Here is a 20,842-nt window from a genome sequence, read left to right as displayed (position 1 = left end):
AAACCAAGTGATGGAATAGGAACTTACAGCATACCTCTAGGTACTATATAGTACCTTGCACTTCCACCTACACTGCCTATCCATAGAGGTAATCTTGTTGCAATGAAAGGGCGTTACCGGGACAACTTATCCTTCAAAAACCCAACTTGAACACGAACTGTAAGCATTCAGAAGGGTCAGACGGGCGGAGAAGAAGCGTTCAAGTCGCTCGGCGCTCTTGGAAATGGTCTTAACATGCACAACGCCACAAATGACTGCGTAAAGCGCAGTTGTTATCTCTGCTCAAGATTATATCTATGACAAAGACAGAGTGGGACCTTTGGTTCCGTTGGTTGCGCAACCTAGTGCCGTGCCATGGCCATGTCATGAGTAAATCTTGATATTTATCAGGAGAATTTCAATATTAGACCAAGGGCTCTCCACAAGAATGCCCACAACAGGCATGGTCAGGGACGACTCCCTGCTTACAATCACTATGTCAACGAGCAGCCCAAACGTGTTACAAAGCCTACTCCCCACTATACCTCTAACGACTTCACCTCACAAGCGCCTTCCGCGCCGGGTGTTCGGGGTACGGTACCTAGAGGTACCTCTAGCAACAACTCAGTGGAGGAGCAGAAGGCAAAGAAACCGGATGGCAAGGAAAACACATCTGCCAGTTGTTTTTTGACGATTTACAGTCCTTTCAAGAGTCCACGAAACATGTCATCTTTTGTGCCATAAACTTCGAAACAGTGGATAGTCCATCGGCACCGACCTCGAGAAGATGTCGGAAATCGGGGCGGCCGTCTACGACCCACGGGTCAGTCCTTCCTCCTCAAAAACAACCACCAATACATGTACCTCAACGTCCAATACCACTCTGGAGGATCTAGCGAAGTCAACGACCGCTAGCCACTTTCTCGTGGAAGAATGGAAGCATGAAACTGAAACAACCTGCAAGGCCTTCTGGCATCGAGACCGGAAGAAGAAGACCGGAACCCTCACACGGCGCGACCATATCACTGCCAGTTTACCAGGTCGACGATCTTCGGCCGTACCAATCAGTCGATCGAAAAAATGAAGGCCATCCCTAAGAGTATTGCCAAGCAGAATGTTACTAGTAGGCAGAGGTATCGAAGTGTACCTAATACCTCCTAGGTTTATCATTGTGGATATGTGCATGGCCACTACCGGACAAACAGGTCGCTGCTATTCTCCGACAGAGAAGAATGGAATACTGAAAAGCCAACCAAGTCCAGATACCCCACAAGCCCTGACCGTACGATTGCCAGTTTGGCCAGGCTGGGGTTCATTTGGACAACTCGCACATAGGAATTTCTCCTCACGAAACCTTACAACCCAAAACCTGGATAAAGGGCAGTCAAACGGCGCTGTGGAAAGCGAAGTTCGAAAGTGTACGTGAAGGGTCGATATCCGGTGGATAAATGTGAGAAGATGAAGAGAACCTGTGCTGGAATGCCTTCACTCCGAGTCTGGCCCCAAAAGCACTAAGAACCTGGAACCTTGTTCAGTGACGGATGCTGTTGCGTTGGATATTCCCGTCTTCCTCCTCCCAAAACTCCTATAAAGCAAGTGAATTTTCCTTCCTCTCTCAATTCTTTACTTCCTCATCTTTGTTATCGTCAAGACAAGTCCAATCAAGCAAGATGTACTCCGACGACTATGACAGTCTTGACGACGAGGCGTTGGTGCCTCGTAAGAATAAGACCACACCGCCACCTCCACCGATTTACTCGTTTGAGGACTTGGAGTCTTTCCAGATCAAGTTCTCAACAAAGCACGTTATCATTTGTGCTGTCGACTTCGAGACTGTCGACAACTACGTCGGGAGCGACTTGGACAAGATGTCAGAAATTGGAATCACGATTTATGACCCAAGAACCAGTCCCTCTACCAGTACGCTATTCAATACCACATCGACCACCTCACAGTCCAATAAGCATCTCGAGGACTTGGGAAGATTGACGACCGCTCATCACATCCTGATTGATGAGTGGAAGCACGAAACGGAGATGACCTGCAAAGCCTTTTGGCATAAAGGTCGCAAAAACAAGTCCGGGAAACCACACAAAGCGCGGCCATACCACTGCCAGTTCGCAAGGTCCACCGTTCTGAGCCGCGATGAGTCTATCAACTGGCTGAAGGCTCTTCTCCGCCGACTTACGACACAAAATCGTACCGCCGAGGAAATCAAGAACGGAGACGAAAGGGAGGTGAGACTTCTCTTCTGGGATTCCGGCCTCGAAGATCGGATCTTCTGCCAGGCCGACATCCATCTTCCTGAACTTGGCAAAGACATCCAAGGTTGGGACCTTCAGGCATGGTGCCCGTTCAGAATCCGCTTCAACAACGGCGTCAACAACGGTCAGGCAAGCGGGGAAATGGCATTCGCCAGTTTGGGCGTGCTAGGCACGACGTCGACCACTGTCCTTCACAACGCAACCAACGATACGGTTGCGCAGCTGTTGTCATTCCTGCGTATGACGGTCATGACTGAGGACGAATGGAAGGCGTGGTTTGACGAAAGGGTCGATTTTTCTCCCATTTCTATCGACTGGTTAGACGAATCAATTTACGAGGACAACATAAGCCGGGCTCCCAGAACCCAAAAGAGACATCAGCCAAGGACGCCGATGCAAGGGCATGGGAACCATGTCACTTATAATGGAAAGCACGGCCAGTGTTCAAACACAAAACCATCGTCAAGCTGGAAGGAACCACGTCACAGGGGCAACTACAACAGACATTGCCAAAACGGTACACCTGGCCCTTGTAATACGACCAGTCCTAGCAACACTCGGCTCCAGGAATCTCATCAGCAAGTCACAACGCTGCGACAGAACCTAGGACCTGAAGCCGCCAACGTCACTGGTGCCGTCACCGAAATTGCCAGCCTCAGCCAAGAGATGGGCAACATCCATCTCCAGGATTCAGATGTCCACATACAGGTAAAATGTGGTGCAACGGAGGTGGAAAAAGGCTATGAGGGAGACCATAGCTCAGGGAGGAAAGGAGGCGCCTCGAGGAAACAAAGGGCCCGGAAGAAGAAGGCTGTCAAGCGAGAGGAGTGCTCGAGGCAGATTCCGGGTCTTTCGTAGTCACTGGGTCAACGTTAGGTCAGCTGGTCTGTATCAGGGCGTTCCCAGGTACCGGTACCTAGAGGTAGTCAAAGAGTCTTCAGTCAAAGTTTCACCTTCAATCGTCAGTGATAGTTCAAGTGGACTTTGGCTTTTCTTTTCGTAATATCAAACAAGTGCCCGGTTTAGAAGGTTGTCCAGCTTCACATTCTCGAGTGTCCACATTCATTCATGACCTACGTGCAAGTCATAGGGGGTGGTAAAGCGCGACATATTCTTCGGGATGATGGAAGGAACTGAGGCTCTCGCACAAATTCGTGATTCATACCGCCGACTTCGTTCCCTCCTTCTACAGACACACTAAACTGAGTTTCCGACGTCCGAACCCCGGACACAGATAGCTGGTCCTCATAAATTGACGACTCGATTTACGTGGATATCCCAAGACCCACCGTCCCGTTCATCAACGGAATGAACCATCCATTACCTTCTCCTTGTAGTTTAGTTTTCATTAAATGCGCCCCGTGGATGGCGATTTCCTCTTCCGTCATCCTACCTAGGTAGTTCCACGTCGAATGGAATCTTACCTCTACTCAATGAAGTTTTTGATACATGTGTCTGCAGCTACCTCTAGGTATTGTACTTCCATGCTTTTAGCAATGGTTACTTCTACTTTCGATGGCCAAGCCTCCAGTCTCTCATGTCCACAAATCCCTCTACGTAGGTACTTCTGAAACTCTTTTGACATCCATTAATCCCGAAATAACATAAAATTAACCTCTGCGGACAGGGGAAAAAAAGAAATGGACAGTTGAGGCTCTTAGCGTGGACGGCTGATCTACCCATCTATACCTCTACACTATAGAGCGTGGATAGATAACTCCATGATACCTCTACATGCTACTCTATCTCAAATTCGCACAGGAGCAGTGGACGGCCTCAGAAGGTCTGGTGAAGGATAAAGGTTTGTACGGCATTTACCGAATCATTCCCCCGGCACCATCACTGAACCTTGGTGTAGCCGAATTACTCGACGGCCCTCAGTCTCGACCTGGCATGAAACCTTGATGGTTCGTTCTCATTCACTGCCCCCCGTTGCTGGCGACTTTCTCTCCCGTAATCCTATAAGATGACCTTCAGTTCTTCCTCCTCGAAACTTTTATTTTCAACACCCTTTACATTCAGTCTAAATCAACCCTCAAAGCAAACAGCATCATCAATACCTCAACCAACACTTTTCAACATGGTTTTCACTATGGACTCGACTTGGGACTCGGACTCCTGCGACCTCGATGAAGGCCTCAGTATTCCAGGTCGAATCGGCGCATCAAACCCACCCGCCGTTTACTCGTTCGCAGATCTTCACGACTTCCGTAACCAGATCAAGGACGTAGTGGTCATTGCGGTAGACTTTGAGTGCGTCGACCACTTGGGCAAAGAGTTCGGACAGGATTTCTTCGGAAAGATGTCGGAAATCGGGATCGCCACTTATGATCCTCGACAAAGCAAGACATCAAGCGGAGCAATTTCGAAGCCCAGTCTGGAAAGTATTGCGAAGGCTATCACCGCTGAGCACATCATCATTGACCAGTGGAAGGGTATCACAGAGAGAACTTGCCCAGCTTTTTACCATCGCAAGAACACCAAGCAGCCACACAAGGCCCCAGCGCCGCACAAAGCGCGGCCTTATCACTGCATGTTTGCGAGGTCGACTATCGGCCTCAGCAAGGAGCAGGGGGTCGAAAGGCTGAAGGATGTCTTAAGGCAGGCCACGGTCAGCAACCTCACCGCTGACGAGATGAAGACGGGTGCCGAGCGACAAGTCAGAATTATCGTTTGGTGTGCGGAGATGGAAGAGAAGATCTTTAGCCAGGCTGGAGTCAACTTGGACGACCTCGGCTCCGATATCAAAATGTGGGACTTCCAGATATGGATGCCCTTCCGCCTTAGATTCCCCAACTACCGCACAGCAGGCGAGACCGTTTTTGCATCGTTGGGCGTTGTGGGAGCGCTGGATCCTGAGGGACACCCATCAACCGTCCTTCATAACGCAACTAACGACACGGTTGCGGAGGTTCTTGCGTTTCTTGGGTGCATGGTGATGGCAGAAGCTGAGTGGGGTGCTTGGCTCAATGAGAAGGTCGACCTGACCCCGATTTCTTTCGACTGGGTTGACAAGACCATTTACGAGCACAACATCGCGCAAAGCCCCACGCCCAAGTCGAAAGGCAAGGGCCGCGGAAAGCCTCGGGTTGGACAAAGCTACAACACCAGAGAGCCCAGAAAGGACACAGCCACAAAATGCAAATCGCCTCCAAAGACGACCTACACGACAAAGCCAGCGCCTCTGGACGTCAATAACGCGACATCATACAGCAGTGTCAGACAGGAAGCATGGATGGCCGAGTCAACGAGCAGTTGCGGTAACAACTGGGACAGAAACGATGACTGGGCCGACAACTCCAACATTGGATGGCCCGCCGATACTTGGACCACCGACGGAACATATGGTACCTCTACTGACAATGACATGGACTGGGTCAATCGCTCTGGTAGCGGCTGGCCAGATAATTCCAGCCCGTCGAGCAATGATTCGGGTGATCTTACAGCCAACTTCTCCGGATGGCCTCCCGAGATGGATGACAGGAGTGATGCCTCGGACGAATTCACGGGATGGCCTGATGACGTGAGCGATGTGGATGATTCGGAGGATACCTCGGCCGGCGCTTCAGGATGGCCTGCAGACATGGACTATCCGGAGATTATCTCGACGCTTGACTCAAGCGAACACACCAAGACTGACACCAACAACGAAAATGTTCCTTCCGCCTCCATGTCTGTCGGTTGCGCATCGGAGCGTAACGAGTGGCAAACCGTCCATCATTTGCGCCGCGGAAAGAAGAAGACATTCAATGCGGGTGCTTACCGCCGCTGAAGCTCAGTATGGCAGGTATAGATATCTCAACGTGAGAATCACGTCCCCGGACTTGTCAGCGATTTGAGGATGGAGGATTGCAAGGACATAGCACAGTTCTGCAGCGGTATTATAGGAAATTAAGACATGAGAGAAGGACCTGATGGATGAGGAACGAGGAATAGTGCTTCAAGAACTGGGCTACAGGTAATTCGAGAAGACCTGCCCCTTTACTTGGAATAACTTCATCTACTAGTACCTAGGTAGGTATATAGAGGTCCCGAACACAGCTCAGTAGGAGACGTGGTCTTGGCGTGCCTTAACTTTGCATTACTGTACAGAAGTACAACTGTAGAATCTGCACAGTAATGCAATATCAGGGCTAACTTTTTACTGCGGTAACGAACACGCCTTAACCTGATTTTGTGCGTTGTCCTTTCAGCGGCCGTGGAGACCAAAACCTCACATTCTCGTTTGGGCCTTACCCGGAAAACCTTGAGAGTTCCCTTCACCAACGACTTTCGTTCCTCTAATGATATTGTCTTCAAACCTGTAGAAGTGTAGAAAGGTTCTAGTTTCTCCGACAACCTACACTATATAAATCCAGCTCCCACCTTCGAATTGGAATTTCCCCTTTTTTTTCGACACCACAACCACAACTGGATCTTTATTCAGCTCACCACACAGCGAACTCAAACATCCGTCCTCTCCTTATCATTCCTAACCGAAGAAATACGATAGGTAAGACTGTCGATACGACCGGGTAAAGTACCTCTAGGTAGGTAGTTCGTGCTAACAATTCGTATTAGACAACATGGTGCCTATCACAGCGACGGAACCAGCCCTCGTTTGGGACTACAAGACTCTCAGCGAGTTCCGCCACGTCTTAAAGCAAGAAGACCCAGTTATCCTGTCGGTCGATTTCGAGAATATCGACCACCTCTCCGGGCCCGGCATCACTCAGTATCAGAAGATGTCGGAGCTCGGGGTGGCGGTTTACGACACCAGAAATCGACCATCAACAAGCGGCCGCCCCAGTCCCACCGATGGCAGCAACAGCCGCCTGGAAAGCCTTACCAAACTCATCGTCTCGGAGCACATCATCACCGAAGAGTTCCGGGACAAAACAGAGGAGACTTGCGAGGCGCCCTACCATCGCCACGCCCACTTGGACCCTGGCCGTGCTCACCACGCAAGGCCATACCACTGTCGCTTTGTCGACTCGACTTTCCTCACGAAAGCCGAGACCATGGGACGCCTTGCTGAAATCGTCAAGGGCCTTTCAACCCAAAATTTGACGGACCAGGAGAAGGCCGCGGGTATAACCCGCAACATCAAGGTCATTGTGTGGGACTCACATTGCGAGGAGTCCACATTCTACCATGGTGGCCTTGATCTGGCAGCTCTGTGCCCCAGTATCGAGTTGTGGGATATCCAAATCTGGTATCCCTTCCGTGCTCGGTTCCACGACAACCCAAACACAAGGAACGCAAAGACCAAGGGTGAAAAGGCCTTCAGCTCCTTGGGCGCTTTGGGTGAGGGGCTTCCGTTGCACAATGGGTGTAATGACACTGTCGTCCAGTTGATTGCCTTCTTGCGATTCATGCTGATGACCGAAGCCGAATGGGTTACTTGGTTCGACGATAAGGCAGACCTTCCCCCTATCACATTCGAGTGGGTTGATCCGGCCATCTACCAGAGGAACTTGGCAATGGCGCCTACTCAGAAGCCAAAGGCAAAGGGCAGAGGGAAGGGCAAGACATACCAAAGACGTGGACGAAACAACTGGGAGCATCAAAGGCAAGACCAAACCACCTCTTGGCAGCCGGCCCAGGCCGAGTGTGATACTTCTTCCAACTCGACGTCCAGACTCCTTGTGAATAACATGGCGAAGTTGGACCTCGAACCACCGGCATCAACACCAAGCGACAGCTCCGGCACTGGGTGGTCGGAGGGCATGGAGGGATTCGACGACTGGAGCCAGAGTTCCAAGGACAGCTCGGGTGACAACACGGGCAGTGGTTGGCCAGATGAGATGGACAGCCTAGGTCAGGACAATGACTGTGAGGATGGAATGGACAACGCTGAGGATAACAATTTAGAACGTGGTTGGCCGAACAGGGAAGACACTGGAGAAGAGCACGAGCACTCCGATGTCACCGTCAAGGCCCTCAATTCGAACCACAACGACTGGTCCCACAGGGCTCCGAGAAGGAACAAAAGAGGACGCAGAAAAAAGTTTGTGGAGGACGTCGAATGGGCTTTGTAAGGCCGAAAACCGGGGTTGTCAAATTGGAGGGCGGTAGCGTACTTCAAGAGACCTGCATTTGATTCATTTTTCAGTATCTCCTTCATTTGTGTGCAGTGCTTTGAAATGAGAACTCTCGTGCTTGATTCAAATAAGACGGCCGAAGTGTAGTAGATGAGCCCTTGATGAGAAACTCCAGAACATTGAAGGAAACGACAAAACTTGGTTTGAGATGATCGAAGGCCGTGTCAGGGATCAAACCAAGGAGCTGACGACAATGTTTTCAGTTCAGAAGGGACTTTCTCTGTACCAGTGATGAACTGGCAGTTTTGGAAAAACTAAGACGAGAAAAATCGGACATATGTAGACTGCTACATTGATGAAGGTGGCCGGAGGGGACGCCATTAACTCGACGGACATCACAATTCTGTGGGAGAGAAATTGTACACATACCGAGAGGCACCTCAATATTTCGATGGAAACATATATGGAGGAATAAATGCGCACAGATTTGTCACGACGTACAGCCAGTCGTGCATGTAGCTGCTCCTTCTCCAGTTGTACTCAAGATTCGCTAGAGGTACCTACCTTTAGATCATTGACAGTCGAGGAAGGGAAAGAAGAGTGTTCATCTTCTTCAGATCATGCGAGTAGGGACTGCTTGGTATTTTCCCCGAGTTCTCCTGCACATTTGGAGACGTGAATTGGAAATCTCCGCACCTTCCGCACCTTCGGCTTGCAGCTGGCAGAAAGGGAGCTGCTGCCCACAAGCCCCGCTCCAAGGAAGTGAAGTTGCAAAGCACAGTGAATGCCGGTAGAGTACCTATTCAGTCTTTGCATGCAGGAGCATCAGGTTCGCAAAAACGCGGGGGTGGAATGTGAAGTCCGCAGTAGCACCCGTACTCCGCTTGTTTACAGGTACCTACCTGCACCAGGACTTCCGGAAATTCAGACCTGACTTTCCCTTCCTTCAGACGAAATTCTGTACAGTCGACTTCTTATAAATGTACAGAACCAGCAAGCACACGTCCTGTTGTCAATCCGTCATCCACAACCTCTCCATCTTTCCATTTTCTCACCAACCCTCTCGAACCCGAACTTCACCCTCTCAACACTCGAGGTCAACCTACGACAACCTCAACGTTCGCTTGAACCACCGGCGAGGCCCTTACCGATTGATTTTATATATAAATTCACCCTCTTCTCTTGTCAACAGTCGTGTTTGGCTGTTCTTCACCTTCGAACATCTCCCTGAACCTCCATCCACTCCTCAATATGGCGTCAAAGCAGTTACAGTCGACCGGACGACAGGTCGACGAATATCTTTACCAACCTCCCTCCGTGTCCAGCCTTCAAGACCTCAAGGACATGTACAACCAGCTCAAAGACACAATCCTCGTGTCGATCGACTTTGAGTGTGTTGACCACCTTCCCTTCGCATCGTACTACGAGCGGCTGTCCGAAGTTGGCATGTCCTGGTACGACCCCCGAGACCATCGGTCGCCGTCACGTAAACGCAAGTTCACCGTCGAGAAAGCGCTTCCCAAGATCCGCTCCGTACATTGCATCGTGCGCAAGTACAAGAACTTCACGGCCGACAGTTGCTTCGTACATAAGTCGCTCCAGGAAAAGTCCCACAAAGCAAGGCCCTACAGCTGCTACTTTGCCAAGAGCTACTTCTGCAACAGGGAGAAGGCAATGACTGTCATCACAAACAAGATGAAGTGGCTGTCGACAAGCCATCTGTCACGAAACGAAGCAGCGGCGGGCAAGAAACGCAAAGTCATCGTTCTGTACTGGGACGCCCGACTGGAGACCTCGGTCTTCCGCGAGGCCGGCGTGGACATCACCGCCCATGGCGCAGAGCAGTGGGACTTCCAACTCCTCGGGCTTTTCCATATGCGGTTTCGCAAATGGAGAAACAAGGCCGAGGAAATGCTCTACTCGCTCGGTGTCTCGTTGGCGTCCGCCTCCTCCGGCCTTGGCCGCAAGGGGTTTGCCTGGCACAACGCGACCAACGACTGCTGGGCAACGGTGGCGGGGCTTCTTCAGATTCTTTCCATGGCTCAGCAACCATGGAAGTGGGAGCGCTGGTTGGAAGAGGAAAAGTCGGACGAAGACTGGGAAATGATCTTGTGGGACAACTATTCGAAGGAGAGGCGGGCAGGTACGGACCTTGAAGCTCTGGACATGAGCTGGCTGGACGCAAGGAAGTTTAAGAGGAATGCTGCCTTGTCGCCGCCGCCTGAGAAGTGGCCGAAGGATTCCTCGGGCCAGAGAAATACTAAGAGATACGACGTCGACAACTGTATATGTGCCCTTGAGTATGGGGAGATCACATAGCCAGCCCGGGATTGACTTGCAGATACTGGAACAACAGTCCAAGTCGCAACGGCGGCGCCATTGCAAGCGAGACAAGCGTACCTCGGATAAGTCTACTCAACGGATAGAGAAACAATAAGATCGCATTTCACCTCGTATTCCACGTGATTTCTTTGTGTTGCAACGGTGACGCCTGTTGCGTTTTCGTCGAGTGTCTACACAATGTTGTTGTCGTCGGGCCTAGTGAACCCATGCTGAAGACCCTGACCTATATCCCTGTTGATGATCATCTACGAGCACCATTCGTGGTCAGCAATGAAGCGGCGGTGGCTTCCTGGTAGATAACATGCACCTTTACCCTCAGCTCGTAGCCTGTTAATGTACGGTCCAACTGGTTAGTTAGAAATATCAAAGTTGTAGAAAATTTTCACCCTCATGGTCTAGAATTATGTTGTTGGCGCTAGCAAGACTTGTACCTTGCATCTGAATGATCTGATCGACATCGTATTGCTAGGGTATCATCAGCAAAGTCGGTCCACAGAGGCTACCCTATCCTTAGCGAAGCATGTAGGTAGAGGTACGTATACTTATAAATGTCAGGGTGCTCACCGTACCTCAACCCAAGGGCCTGGGCTTGCCTGGTGCTTTTGGTACAGTGCGAACTTGGAGAAACCGAGAACATGTACTGGCTCAGATTCCAATGCCAATTTGGGGCTTGTTTGGTCCACGACGGGTTTTTGCATCCGAAGCCGTCGTTGCCATGTCGAAGTTCCAAAAGGGTATCAGATAGGCTGCTCTTTATGATCTGATTTTCGACAATCTTCAAGAGGCCAGCCGAGGATGACTTTGTAGAATAGGAGAAGGTTGAAATCACTGAAGTAAGGGAACATATCAGCATGGGTCGTACAATGTAAGCGGATGTTGCAATGGGCAAGTGACTGCCTAGAGGTACCTGCCGTACAACCGGACGGTGAGATTTGGTTTGCTTCCAAACTCCCCAAAGACTTGGCAGAGGGGAATCATTGGGGGCTTCACGCGCGTTGAACGGGAAGTGGCACAAAATGTGCTTTCCATTCCATCGACGGTTCCACCGTTCATGAAGGTTTCATTACCCCAGGTTAGGTTGTGATTGCTTGGGAAGGAATCCCACCACCAACGACAGTCGCATGAAGCCGAATCAGATAGGGCGAGACAAAGCAGAAGTCACCTTAAAGGGACCTGTGGAAGGACCTCCAAGGGAGAACTCAAGAGACACGGGAGCAACCACACACCAAGTCCATCTTTCCATCTGACAGCTGACGTCATCCTTCTTTTTTTTCTGCCACACCAATCTATTGTCCAGACTCGTGTTGTCAACCACTCAATCTTCCCATTCCCTTCTTTGCTTGGCAGTCGGACGATTATTGGCCCACCTTTGTCTCCCACACCTAAACATCTTTCCTCCCAATTGACGGAGACGGATTACCCCGCCGTCACCTTTCGTCTCCTCAACACCACAAAATTGGAAGCGCTACTCAAGCTTCGCGCTTGAAGTGTGCGGGTGTCACCATGGTGATCGGAAGCTCGCCCAACTTGAGCGGCCTCAAGTACATTGCCCTGATCCTCCCTCTTCTCTTCACTGTCATCTACTTTTACCACCACCGCCCCGCCATCCTCGCCGAAGAGTCGACACGCTTGCGACTTTTGCCTCACGAGCCCAATGATTTCTGGGTCGAGTTCTTTGCCCGTCTCGAGGCGGTCCGACCTCATTCGCCGCCCCTCACGTTCAAGGAAAAGGTAGACGCCTTGAACTGGGTACCCGACTTTGACCGTGCCCGTCCCGAGATCTGGAAGCCGAATCCCAAAGAGGTCAGCGATTTGAGCAAGTCTCACGCTGCTTTCATCAAGACACTCCCCGACTTTGCGCGCCACCTCCCCTACGATGCCGACACGACCGGTATCGTGACAACAGCCGGCAAGGGCAACTTTGGTCAAGTCATCACTCTGCTCGTGATGACACGCCAATCCGGCTCCAAGCTTCCCATTCAGATCGTCATCGACTCATCCTCAGTATGGATTGACAACCTCTGCGCAAACCTCGTCCCGCACTACAACGCGGCCTGTATTTATCTCGAAGATATCTGGGCACATCTGAACCCTCATCCCCCCAAGTTCGATCGCTTCCAGTGGAAATTTCTCGCCATGGTCACCTCCACTTTTCAGAACATCCTCTTCCTCGACGCCGACATCATCATAGCGAACAACCCCGACAAGATCTTTGCTCCGGGCGCCGAGCCCTTCCAGTCTACGGGGTTCATTTCCTGGCCCGACTTCTGGGTCCCCTCCGGCTCCAAGTACTTCTATCAAATTGCCGGAAGCATTCCCGTCCCGCAACTCACCGACCGCGCGAGTTCCGAAAGCGGCATGATCGTCCTCGACAAAGCTCGGCACGCCGACACCCTCTTGCTCGCATCGTATTACAATTATCACGGCCCCTCGCACTACATGGCCATATTCTCGCAGCACGGACCGGGCGAAGGCGACAAGGAGACCTTCCTCCAAGCTGCGTACGTCCTCCAAGAGCTCGCCAAAAGGCCCGCCGAACACGGAGGCTACTCCCCGCCCATGGAATGGACCAAGCTCCCCTCCGCCCAAGGTCAAAAGAAGGGGTTCTATGACGTCAAAAACATGCCGAAAGCCCACGGCCGCAGCGCCAACGGCAAATGGCGCGGCATGTTCATGAAGCAGATGGATCCCGTCGAAGACTGGCGAGCGTTGCAGCAGGCAGCAAAGGAAGCCAAGCATCCTGCTCCCGCCGATACCCAGTCCCCTTTTTTGTTTGATTCATCGTGGCTGTCAACAGTGGGTAACCTCACACTGAAGCAGGACCAGAAGAAAATGATGTTCTTCCATCACAACGGCGTCAAACCGGATTTCTCGGACGTGGTCAACAGTAAAACGGGACTGGTGGAGATGGACGAGAAGACGGGCAAGCTTTTGCGTATGTGGGGAGACCCAAAGTGGATTGTCGAGACCACGGGTAAGGATCTGGAGAAGGTACTGTGGTTGAGTACCATGGAGGTGTGGTGTCGCTTGGATGAGGACGAGTTTGATGATGTTTGTGGGAGGATGTCGGAGATATATGAGGCGGTTTATGTTGAGAAGTGATTGTGCGAGTAAGCGAGAGACAGAAGTGAGCGAAACATGTTGCATCGAGGCTTCCCTTGGTTGGAAGACCCAAGGCGGGATGGCGTTTGTGGCTGAATGGATGAACTAAAACAGGTCGCCAAGGACGTGGTTGGTGTCACCTTCAGTGTAGTCACTAGTCGGCTTGCGATGTATTGCTTGAAGATCGGGCACCGTCCAGGAGATTCATTTGTCGAATTTGCTTGCCTGCGGAAGGGTATTCGCATTGTGCATGGCTAGGTGGACGAGTACACATGTGTTCCCTTTGCTGTTTTCACGGAGTTCGGCGTAGCGGGCAACCCATACTTTGGTCAATATTGAGATCCAATGGAATTCACAGGTAGATTCTCTAGAAACGAAAGATGAGAATGATAATGTGTACAAATATGCCATGGGGTGTGGAGACAGTCATCACACAAGGGAGTTGGGAATTCAGTACATGACCCAAAACTCGAAGTGGTGTATCAATCCAACAAGAAGTCAACACCTCCTGCATCTTGCATGCGTTCGTTGTCGAGGGAACACGCACATGATGCAGCACAATCGTAGGCCAGACAATGCAGCAAATGTCAGGAGCATGCATCTACGGAAAATTCATCAGAATGACATTGGGAGGTCGCAAGTGTCTGATCGGATCACCGGTCCTCCTCCAAGGATCAAGGATGGAGGTGTTGCTGGAGATTTCACTGTTACAAAACCAGTTCATTTGATATTTCTTTTCCTAGAGGAATAAACTGCAGGTACCTCTACTCATCATTCATCAATTCATCATCAATTCATGTACGGCATCATCAACACGTGCATCCTCCATTCCACCACCATCGTTCAAACAACGGTCCCTTCCTCCCCCTCTCTTCCACTTCCTCTCGTTTTCATTTCTCCCATACCCATCGCCCTCTTCACGTTGTGTTTTCTTTTCCCATCTTTATAAGGTACATCCTATTCCTTCGAGTCCCACTCAACCTCCACCAGACCCCATCCATCTTTCCACCCCATCCATTCGACCCACCGCTCCACCCCCCCCCCCCCCCATCTTCTACCCATCAACATCCACCCATCCACCTCACTCAACCTCAACCTCATCCATATTCCTCAAAAACATCCAAAACCACTTCACGCCATTCACATGCGCCCTCACACTCACCCGCTCATTTACCGTGTGAATGTTTCCAAACCCAGCATCGTCATCGGCGGGGTCATACCCCGGTCCCCACCGGAATATATGTCTCGTCACGTCCCAGTAATATCGTGTGTCTGTATTGCCCGTCATGATCCCAGGGGTGACAATCACCTCTTCACCGTAGAGGGCGCGGGTGGTTCCTGCTAACACCGCGAAGGGTCCTCTACTGGAGGGGAAGGAGGGGGTGATGGGTGCGACGAGGAGTTCGTGGGAGGATTTGGTGAGGATCAGGGAGTTGGGTGGCTCGGGCTGCTCGTCTTCATCATCATTAGAATCAAAAGCGTGGAGGGCAAGGCCGTGGCGCTTGGCGACGTGCGCGGCGAGCTTGGTAAGACGGTCGTAAACGACCTGGGGGGTTTCGCCTATGTTGATCCGGTGGTTGATGGTGGCGCGGACACGTTCGGGAAGAGCGTTGGTTTTGATGCCGCCCGAAATGACGTCGACTGCTTGAGAGGTTTGCATTAGGTATTTGATGGCTGGGCCGCCTTCGCGCGCGGCTTCGAGGGCTAGATAGTCTTTTGTTTTGCAGGTTTCAACAGCAGAAGAAGAGGAAAAAGAGGAGGAGTGGCGCTTCCGGTGGGCAAGCAGTTTCTTGAGTTTGTGTGAGAAGTGAGGCGAATGCGCTGCGCCGCATTGTAATTGGGTGAAGTACGGGTTTTCCTCTTCTAAATGGGTGCGGTACTGCTCTGCTTCGATGCGCGTGATGAGCTCGCTCAAAACACCAATGCTGGTGTGGTCCGAGGGGATAGACGAGTGGCCGCCCGGCATGCGCACCGTGATGTAAACGTCCGTGTATCCCTTTTCGGCCGTTCCCGGTTTGGCAAACAGTGTTCCCCACGTCTTTTCGAAGCCGGCGCCTTCGTCGACAATCACAGCCAGCGAATCCTTCCCGTACCGCTCTTCGATGAACTTGGAGAGATGAGCAGCGCCCTGTCGACCGGAGCATTCCTCGTCGAAACCGAAAGACAGCAAAATGGTGCGTTTGGGCTCCCACCCGGCTTCCAGCAGGAGCTCAACCGTCTCCATGATGGCGATCAACTGGTTCTTGCAATCCCCGGCGCCGCGACCCCAGATGTACTTGCCGTCGTACTCGCCGGACCAAGGCGGGTAGGTCCAGGCGGGGATCGTCTCGGGCGGGACGGGGACGGTGTCCTGGTGGGCCATGAGCAAGGTCGGCTTGAGGTCCTTGTTGGACCCTTCCCAGGTGTAGAGCAGGCCGTGGGTGTTGACCTTGTCGACTTGCAGCTTGGAGTGGATCAAGGGAAAGGTCTTTTTGAGGTACGAGGCAAAGTCGTAGAAGACGTCCCAGCGGGGGTCCTCGCCGACGGCGCCGAGGTCGTCGAAGGACTCGGATTTGACGCGCACGGCGCCCGACAGGCGGGCCACCGAGGCGTTGAGGAATGTCTCGGTGGAGAGAAAGTCGTAGGCCTCGTCGAGCTTCTCATCTTGGCTGGGCTTGAGCGGAGGAGGTTGCTCGCATTGGGAGGCAAAGTTGACATTTGCGCGGGAGAGAGATGGAATGATTGCTTGGTTGGTGTGCCAGGCGTAGAGGGCGTAGAGCGGAAGACCGAGGGCGAGGGCTTTGGCGACGGTCTTGAGGGACTTGCATCGGGTGGTGGATGCCTGGGCCGGCGGGGGCGTGTAGGCCACCGGGAGAGAGATTCCCTTCTCCATATTCAAGGTTGATGATGATGATGTTGCCTTTCGTGTTCGAAAGACGGTTGAAACTGGAGGTGGTCAAACAGACATCAGCGTTGTTGGGGATGACTGGGCAGCTTATAAACAGCGATTATTAGGTAATGGTGGGTGGCTGTTGATTGTCAGCGGCCCGGAGTCAGACCGGAATTGCCGAGACGTACGACAATTGACACCTCCTAGATTGGGCATGGCGCGGGCTGTGTTTATCTGTCGTCAAAAGCGGGCACGCCATCCCCACTGGTTCCCAGGAACCGGAGCCGAGAAGTGGTGGGCCGTTCTTGGGCAAGGATCGTCTTCCCGGCCGTGTGGGGTTGGGGCAGTCGTCATCTGGACGGATGATGGTGGTAGGGACACTCGGCTTCGAGATGGCTGATCTTTTTTGACCCGTTAGCAACTATACGGACGGCGATGATGATGTAAAAGAAAGGCCGTGAGGTGAGGGAGACATTTCCTTTCAATTCACTCGGGCAACCGGTTTTTTTTTTCTTTTTTTTTTTTTTTTTTTTTTTTTCCTCAACATTCGGACGAACCTACATGTGTACCCTTCAACCGGGGAACACATGTACGCTCGTCCTACCTGCCCAAGCGTCGGAGCACCAAATTAGCTGGTACCATAATGTATTCTCCATCCAACGAGTATACGCATGTTAAGTTCGTTTGTTACACCACAGTATCTAATTACCGTTTCCTTTTGATCTGCGTTCAATTCTTTGGCCCCAACAATGCCTTCAACTCCAAGTCCGGTTGGCGTTTTGAGGTGACCGCTGATGCTCATAGTTGCAAGTTTCAAATACAGGTGATATCAATAAGCGCCAGTGGTTTAGTGGTAAAATCCATCGTTGCCATCGATGGGCCCCGCGTTCGATTCGCGGCTGGCGCAATTGAACTTTTCTTTTTTGCGACTTTTGCCCAATGAATCTGGGATCAGGGACGTCTCATGACTCGGCTTTTTGTTTTGGGTCCACTCCCTCTCCTTTTTATTCATATTAAGTTTGGTCTTGTCCCTTTTGAATCAAGAACAAAGTTCTTCTTGTCTGTCATGAATGTCTGTCTATTTTGCGGTACTACATACCAAGTGTCCGAAAGTGAAATGCTACCATGGAACGTTGAATCTAACCCGAAAAGTCGCACATGACGTTCCACACATTGAGCTTGGAGATTATATCCCGTCTATCCCTCGAACCACAAACCCGACGCCGGAAATGCAACGCTGAAAAGCAATTGGATGAAAGCAATGGGTATCACAACACCTTCTCCTTCCCCGACTCCTCTTCAAAATCAAGCCGAACGACCTTAGTTATGCTTGGGCTTCCGTTTCTCTCATCACACACTCACGCTTTCTGTTCTTGCTTTCTCTTCTCCTCCTTGGCCTCCTCCTTCCACTTCTCCTCCGCCCTCCACCTCATTCCCCTGCTCATAAGCACCAGCAACAACGGCGCAAAGAACACATACAATCCTCCAAAGATGGTATACGCCCATCCACTTCCTATTCCTTCGACCATCGGCAGGATCACCGCACTGCTTGCCGCTCCAAGCAAACATCTCGTCAAGTTATTTGCTGCCGTCGCCGCTCCGGCCTTGCCCGGGTAGATATCCGCAACCAGGGTGCTGACCGTGTTGTTGAATCCAATCATGCCCACTCCCAGAAGGAACAGCAAAACACACGGCGCCGCCAGACTGGTCTTGCTCTGCATGGCCCAGCCCCATGAGATCACCACAGCACTGGTCAGCGCCAACAGCGGCAGTCCCACCTCCAGTCTCGCTCGCTCAATGGGGAAGGCACTCAGATCCGTCTGCCGGCTTCTGTCGATTACCATACCCAGGCGCCTGGCATGGCGGTGAAAGTTCCATGTGATAACCCTGCCAATAACAAAGGCTGTGACAATGGAACCACCGGCCATGGGTAGGTACATGAGGCCGATTTCGATGTCGTTAAGCCCGTAAAGGGTCGAGAGCTGGTTAGGCATGGCGGTTCCGATGGCGTAGAAGCCGGAGAAGACGATGGCTGAGTAGGAGAGGAGGATGGCGAGCTGTTTGGAACGGAAGAGAAGTGTGAGAGACTGGAGGATATTAGGTGTGGTAAGGCTGAGCTTGATCTTCTGACGGGGGGCAGAAGCAGTTGAGACGGTTAGGTGGAGGCCATTGTTGTGGTTGGACGGGTCTTCCTTGGAAAGTTCAGCCTCGCGACGCTTCCGCTCCCTGCGGCGTTCGCGACGGGCAAGGTTGTCGCGGAGTAGCTGCCAGCCAGTCCAGTATATCCAGTGCGAATCCTTGCGACCACTGCCATCGCCTACGATCTTGCGGCAAGTCTCGGGGAAGAACATGAGCAAGCCCAAAAGGTTAACGCCAGCCATGATGGTTAGCAGCCAGAAGATCCAGCGCCAGCCGAGATAGTTGGTCAACAGACCGCCTACCACTGGACCGAGACTCGGAGCCAAGACTTGAGGAAGCGCCGTGATACCGACGTATTGTCCTCGTTCCGCACTGGTGGTGATATCTGCCAGCGTGGCTTGGCAAAGAGCAATGGTGGTGCTCGACCCTGCACTCTGCAGCATGCGGAGAATCAAGAGACTCGTAAAGTTCTTGCACAGCGCCAGACCGATATTGGCCCCGATGTATATGACAAAGCAGATGACGTAGGCAGGTCGACGGCCCGCTGAATCTGCCAATCCACCAAGAAACATGGGCGTGATGCCTTGGAAGATCATGTAGGTTGTCACCGTCAGGGTCGCCTTGGACGCGGTAACATGGAAGTCGTCAGCTACGGTAGGCAGAGCTGGGAGGTAGATCTGAGCGGTGAGGGGCGAGAAGAAGGCGGAGATGGAGGCGCCGAAGATGATGAGGCGCTTGGCCCATGCTGGGTGAATCGAGTACTTGGGAGGCTGCTCGACGACAGGTGCTTCGCTCGGGGGTTCGCCGGTCAGGAGGGACACGGGTTCGGCGGAAATCGGTACAGCTGGCGTGAGTTCGGTGACTGGTTGTGAAGCTTGTCCGGCTTGCTCTTGCTGCTTCTCACTATAATCATGGCTCGCTCCTTGTCCAGCGTCAAACTGATGTTGATTCTCCTGGTGATTCGCCTGCATTGAAGTACGCGCTGAGTCTTGAGTGAGCGTATCCGTGGCAGCGGCCGTCGACGTGGACCTCCGCGAGTCCGCGACCTGGTCTTTCAAATCTGGCTCCGCCATGGCGCTTTCCAGTCTCTTGCTTCAGTTGAAATTGGTCAAGTGAGGCAACGCGGTACATGTACTTGTCGCAAAGAGTGGGTGTTGTACTGAGATGTTGGAAAATGGCCCAGGAAAGGAACCTAGACGTAAAAAGTTGCTTTTGAAAGAAAGAAAGATCGAGTCACAGTTGGCTGAAGGATCGACGTCGGAAGTTGAGACCGAGACAGCAGTTTTATGGTGGCAGGTGGGGTGGAGAGCAAAGGTCGGGTCCAGTGTTGAGATTCCCTTATAGGAATGTACCCCGGCAACTTGGATCCGATCAAAGGCGGTGACCCTGACAGGAAGGAACAGCTGCAGTTTGTTGGGTCGCATCAACCCTTTTGGTACGATGAGTTCTGGAGACCTGAGAGAAGGCGCTGTTCTTGATAACCCCCTTCTCGATAAGACATGGATAAGTGGCTGAGTGAGAGGTACCTAACAAAAGCTCACCGCGAGATGGAGTGGGTGTGAGTAATTGTAGAAGGTCGGGTACCCGTATTTGAAGGAATGGATGGCCCGACCGATCTTATGGAAGTGGAGCATCAACTGTCAGTTATGTAGTGTATGTCTAGTTCTTCATCCATGATTATTCCCGCCAACTCGGTTCCGAATGTGCATGTGGTTCGTTACCTAGTTTCTGGACTTTTCCACTCTCGAACCACTTGATTTCGATGTCATCGAATACTGTAGGCATAATAGTAAGTTGGTGTCTCCACCGCGGGCGTGGCAACGCGGCGTGGCAAAGTAAAAAGAAGCTTTCCTCGGCCGATACAAGGGAGCACACTGGACTCCGATCCCACCGGCAGTCCGGCACCGTGGCGGTGGTGGGGCCGTGATGATGAAAATCTTTTGAAGTGGTTGGTTTCAGAGTCCGAGCGGTCCGCACGTCGGTGCCGCATCGGCTATGGAATTGTGTCTTTGCTGGCCAATCCCTGACAACCACTTCCTTCCTGTCCAGTGTTGCTCAAGTTCCTCGGTTGTTTCGTAGTCTTTTGGATCATGACTGATGATAAACTCTATGATAAGAGTCCC

General features: G+C 52.0%; 8 protein-coding genes and 1 non-coding gene across 9 annotated transcripts; 7 read left to right on the top strand and 2 right to left on the bottom strand.

Annotated features, from left to right (window-relative positions):
* Positions 1–427: 427 nt before the first annotated feature.
* Positions 428–1,063, top strand: NCU04892 (hypothetical protein; the record flags this gene model as incomplete). Its single annotated transcript, XM_953308.1, has 2 exons — positions 428–571; positions 743–1,063. 2 exons carry the CDS (start codon positions 428–430, stop codon positions 1,061–1,063), a joined length of 465 nt encoding a protein of 154 aa, XP_958401.1.
* A 586-nt stretch (positions 1,064–1,649) lies between these two features.
* On the top strand, positions 1,650–3,101 carry NCU04891 (hypothetical protein; the record flags this gene model as incomplete). The annotated part of the gene is made up of 1 exon (XM_953307.1): positions 1,650–3,101. The coding sequence occupies one exon, from the start codon at positions 1,650–1,652 to the stop codon at positions 3,099–3,101; it is 1,452 nt and encodes a 483-aa protein (XP_958400.1).
* A 1,222-nt stretch (positions 3,102–4,323) lies between these two features.
* NCU04890 (hypothetical protein) lies at positions 4,324–6,015 on the top strand (the record flags this gene model as incomplete). Its single annotated transcript, XM_953306.1, has 1 exon — positions 4,324–6,015. The coding sequence occupies one exon, from the start codon at positions 4,324–4,326 to the stop codon at positions 6,013–6,015; it is 1,692 nt and encodes a 563-aa protein (XP_958399.1).
* Positions 6,016–6,808: 793 nt separating this feature from the next.
* NCU04889 (hypothetical protein) lies at positions 6,809–8,263 on the top strand (the record flags this gene model as incomplete). The annotated part of the gene is made up of 1 exon (XM_953305.1): positions 6,809–8,263. The coding sequence occupies one exon, from the start codon at positions 6,809–6,811 to the stop codon at positions 8,261–8,263; it is 1,455 nt and encodes a 484-aa protein (XP_958398.1).
* A 1,254-nt stretch (positions 8,264–9,517) lies between these two features.
* On the top strand, positions 9,518–10,692 carry NCU04888 (hypothetical protein; the record flags this gene model as incomplete). Its single annotated transcript, XM_953304.1, has 2 exons — positions 9,518–10,566; positions 10,623–10,692. 2 exons carry the CDS (start codon positions 9,518–9,520, stop codon positions 10,690–10,692), a joined length of 1,119 nt encoding a protein of 372 aa, XP_958397.1.
* A 1,126-nt stretch (positions 10,693–11,818) lies between these two features.
* On the top strand, positions 11,819–14,118 carry NCU04887 (hypothetical protein). Its single transcript, XM_953303.3, has one exon. It carries the CDS (start codon positions 12,113–12,115, stop codon positions 13,709–13,711), a length of 1,599 nt encoding a protein of 532 aa, XP_958396.1. The 5' UTR covers positions 11,819–12,112; the 3' UTR covers positions 13,712–14,118.
* Positions 14,119–14,429: 311 nt separating this feature from the next.
* Positions 14,430–16,752, bottom strand: NCU11129 (carboxypeptidase s). The gene has a single exon (XM_001728216.2). The coding sequence runs from the start codon at positions 16,581–16,583 to the stop codon at positions 14,793–14,795; it is 1,791 nt and encodes a 596-aa protein (XP_001728268.2). The 5' UTR covers positions 16,584–16,752; the 3' UTR covers positions 14,430–14,792.
* Positions 16,753–17,416: 664 nt separating this feature from the next.
* NCU15147 lies at positions 17,417–17,487 on the top strand. The gene has a single exon. It is a non-coding gene; the product is annotated as a tRNA-Gly (tRNA).
* Positions 17,488–17,656: 169 nt separating this feature from the next.
* NCU04886 (MFS multidrug transporter) lies at positions 17,657–19,792 on the bottom strand (the record flags this gene model as incomplete). Its single annotated transcript, XM_952858.2, has 1 exon — positions 17,657–19,792. The coding sequence occupies one exon, from the start codon at positions 19,790–19,792 to the stop codon at positions 17,939–17,941; it is 1,854 nt and encodes a 617-aa protein (XP_957951.1). The 3' UTR covers positions 17,657–17,938.
* Between the last annotated feature and the right edge of the window lie 1,050 nt (positions 19,793–20,842).

This window comes from Neurospora crassa, linkage group IV, assembly GCF_000182925.2.
Source record: "Neurospora crassa OR74A linkage group IV, whole genome shotgun sequence".
Classification (NCBI taxonomy): domain Eukaryota; kingdom Fungi; phylum Ascomycota; class Sordariomycetes; order Sordariales; family Sordariaceae; genus Neurospora; species Neurospora crassa.
The sequence above is the reverse complement of the archived record's forward strand: the minus strand, read 5'-3'. Positions and strand labels throughout refer to the sequence as shown.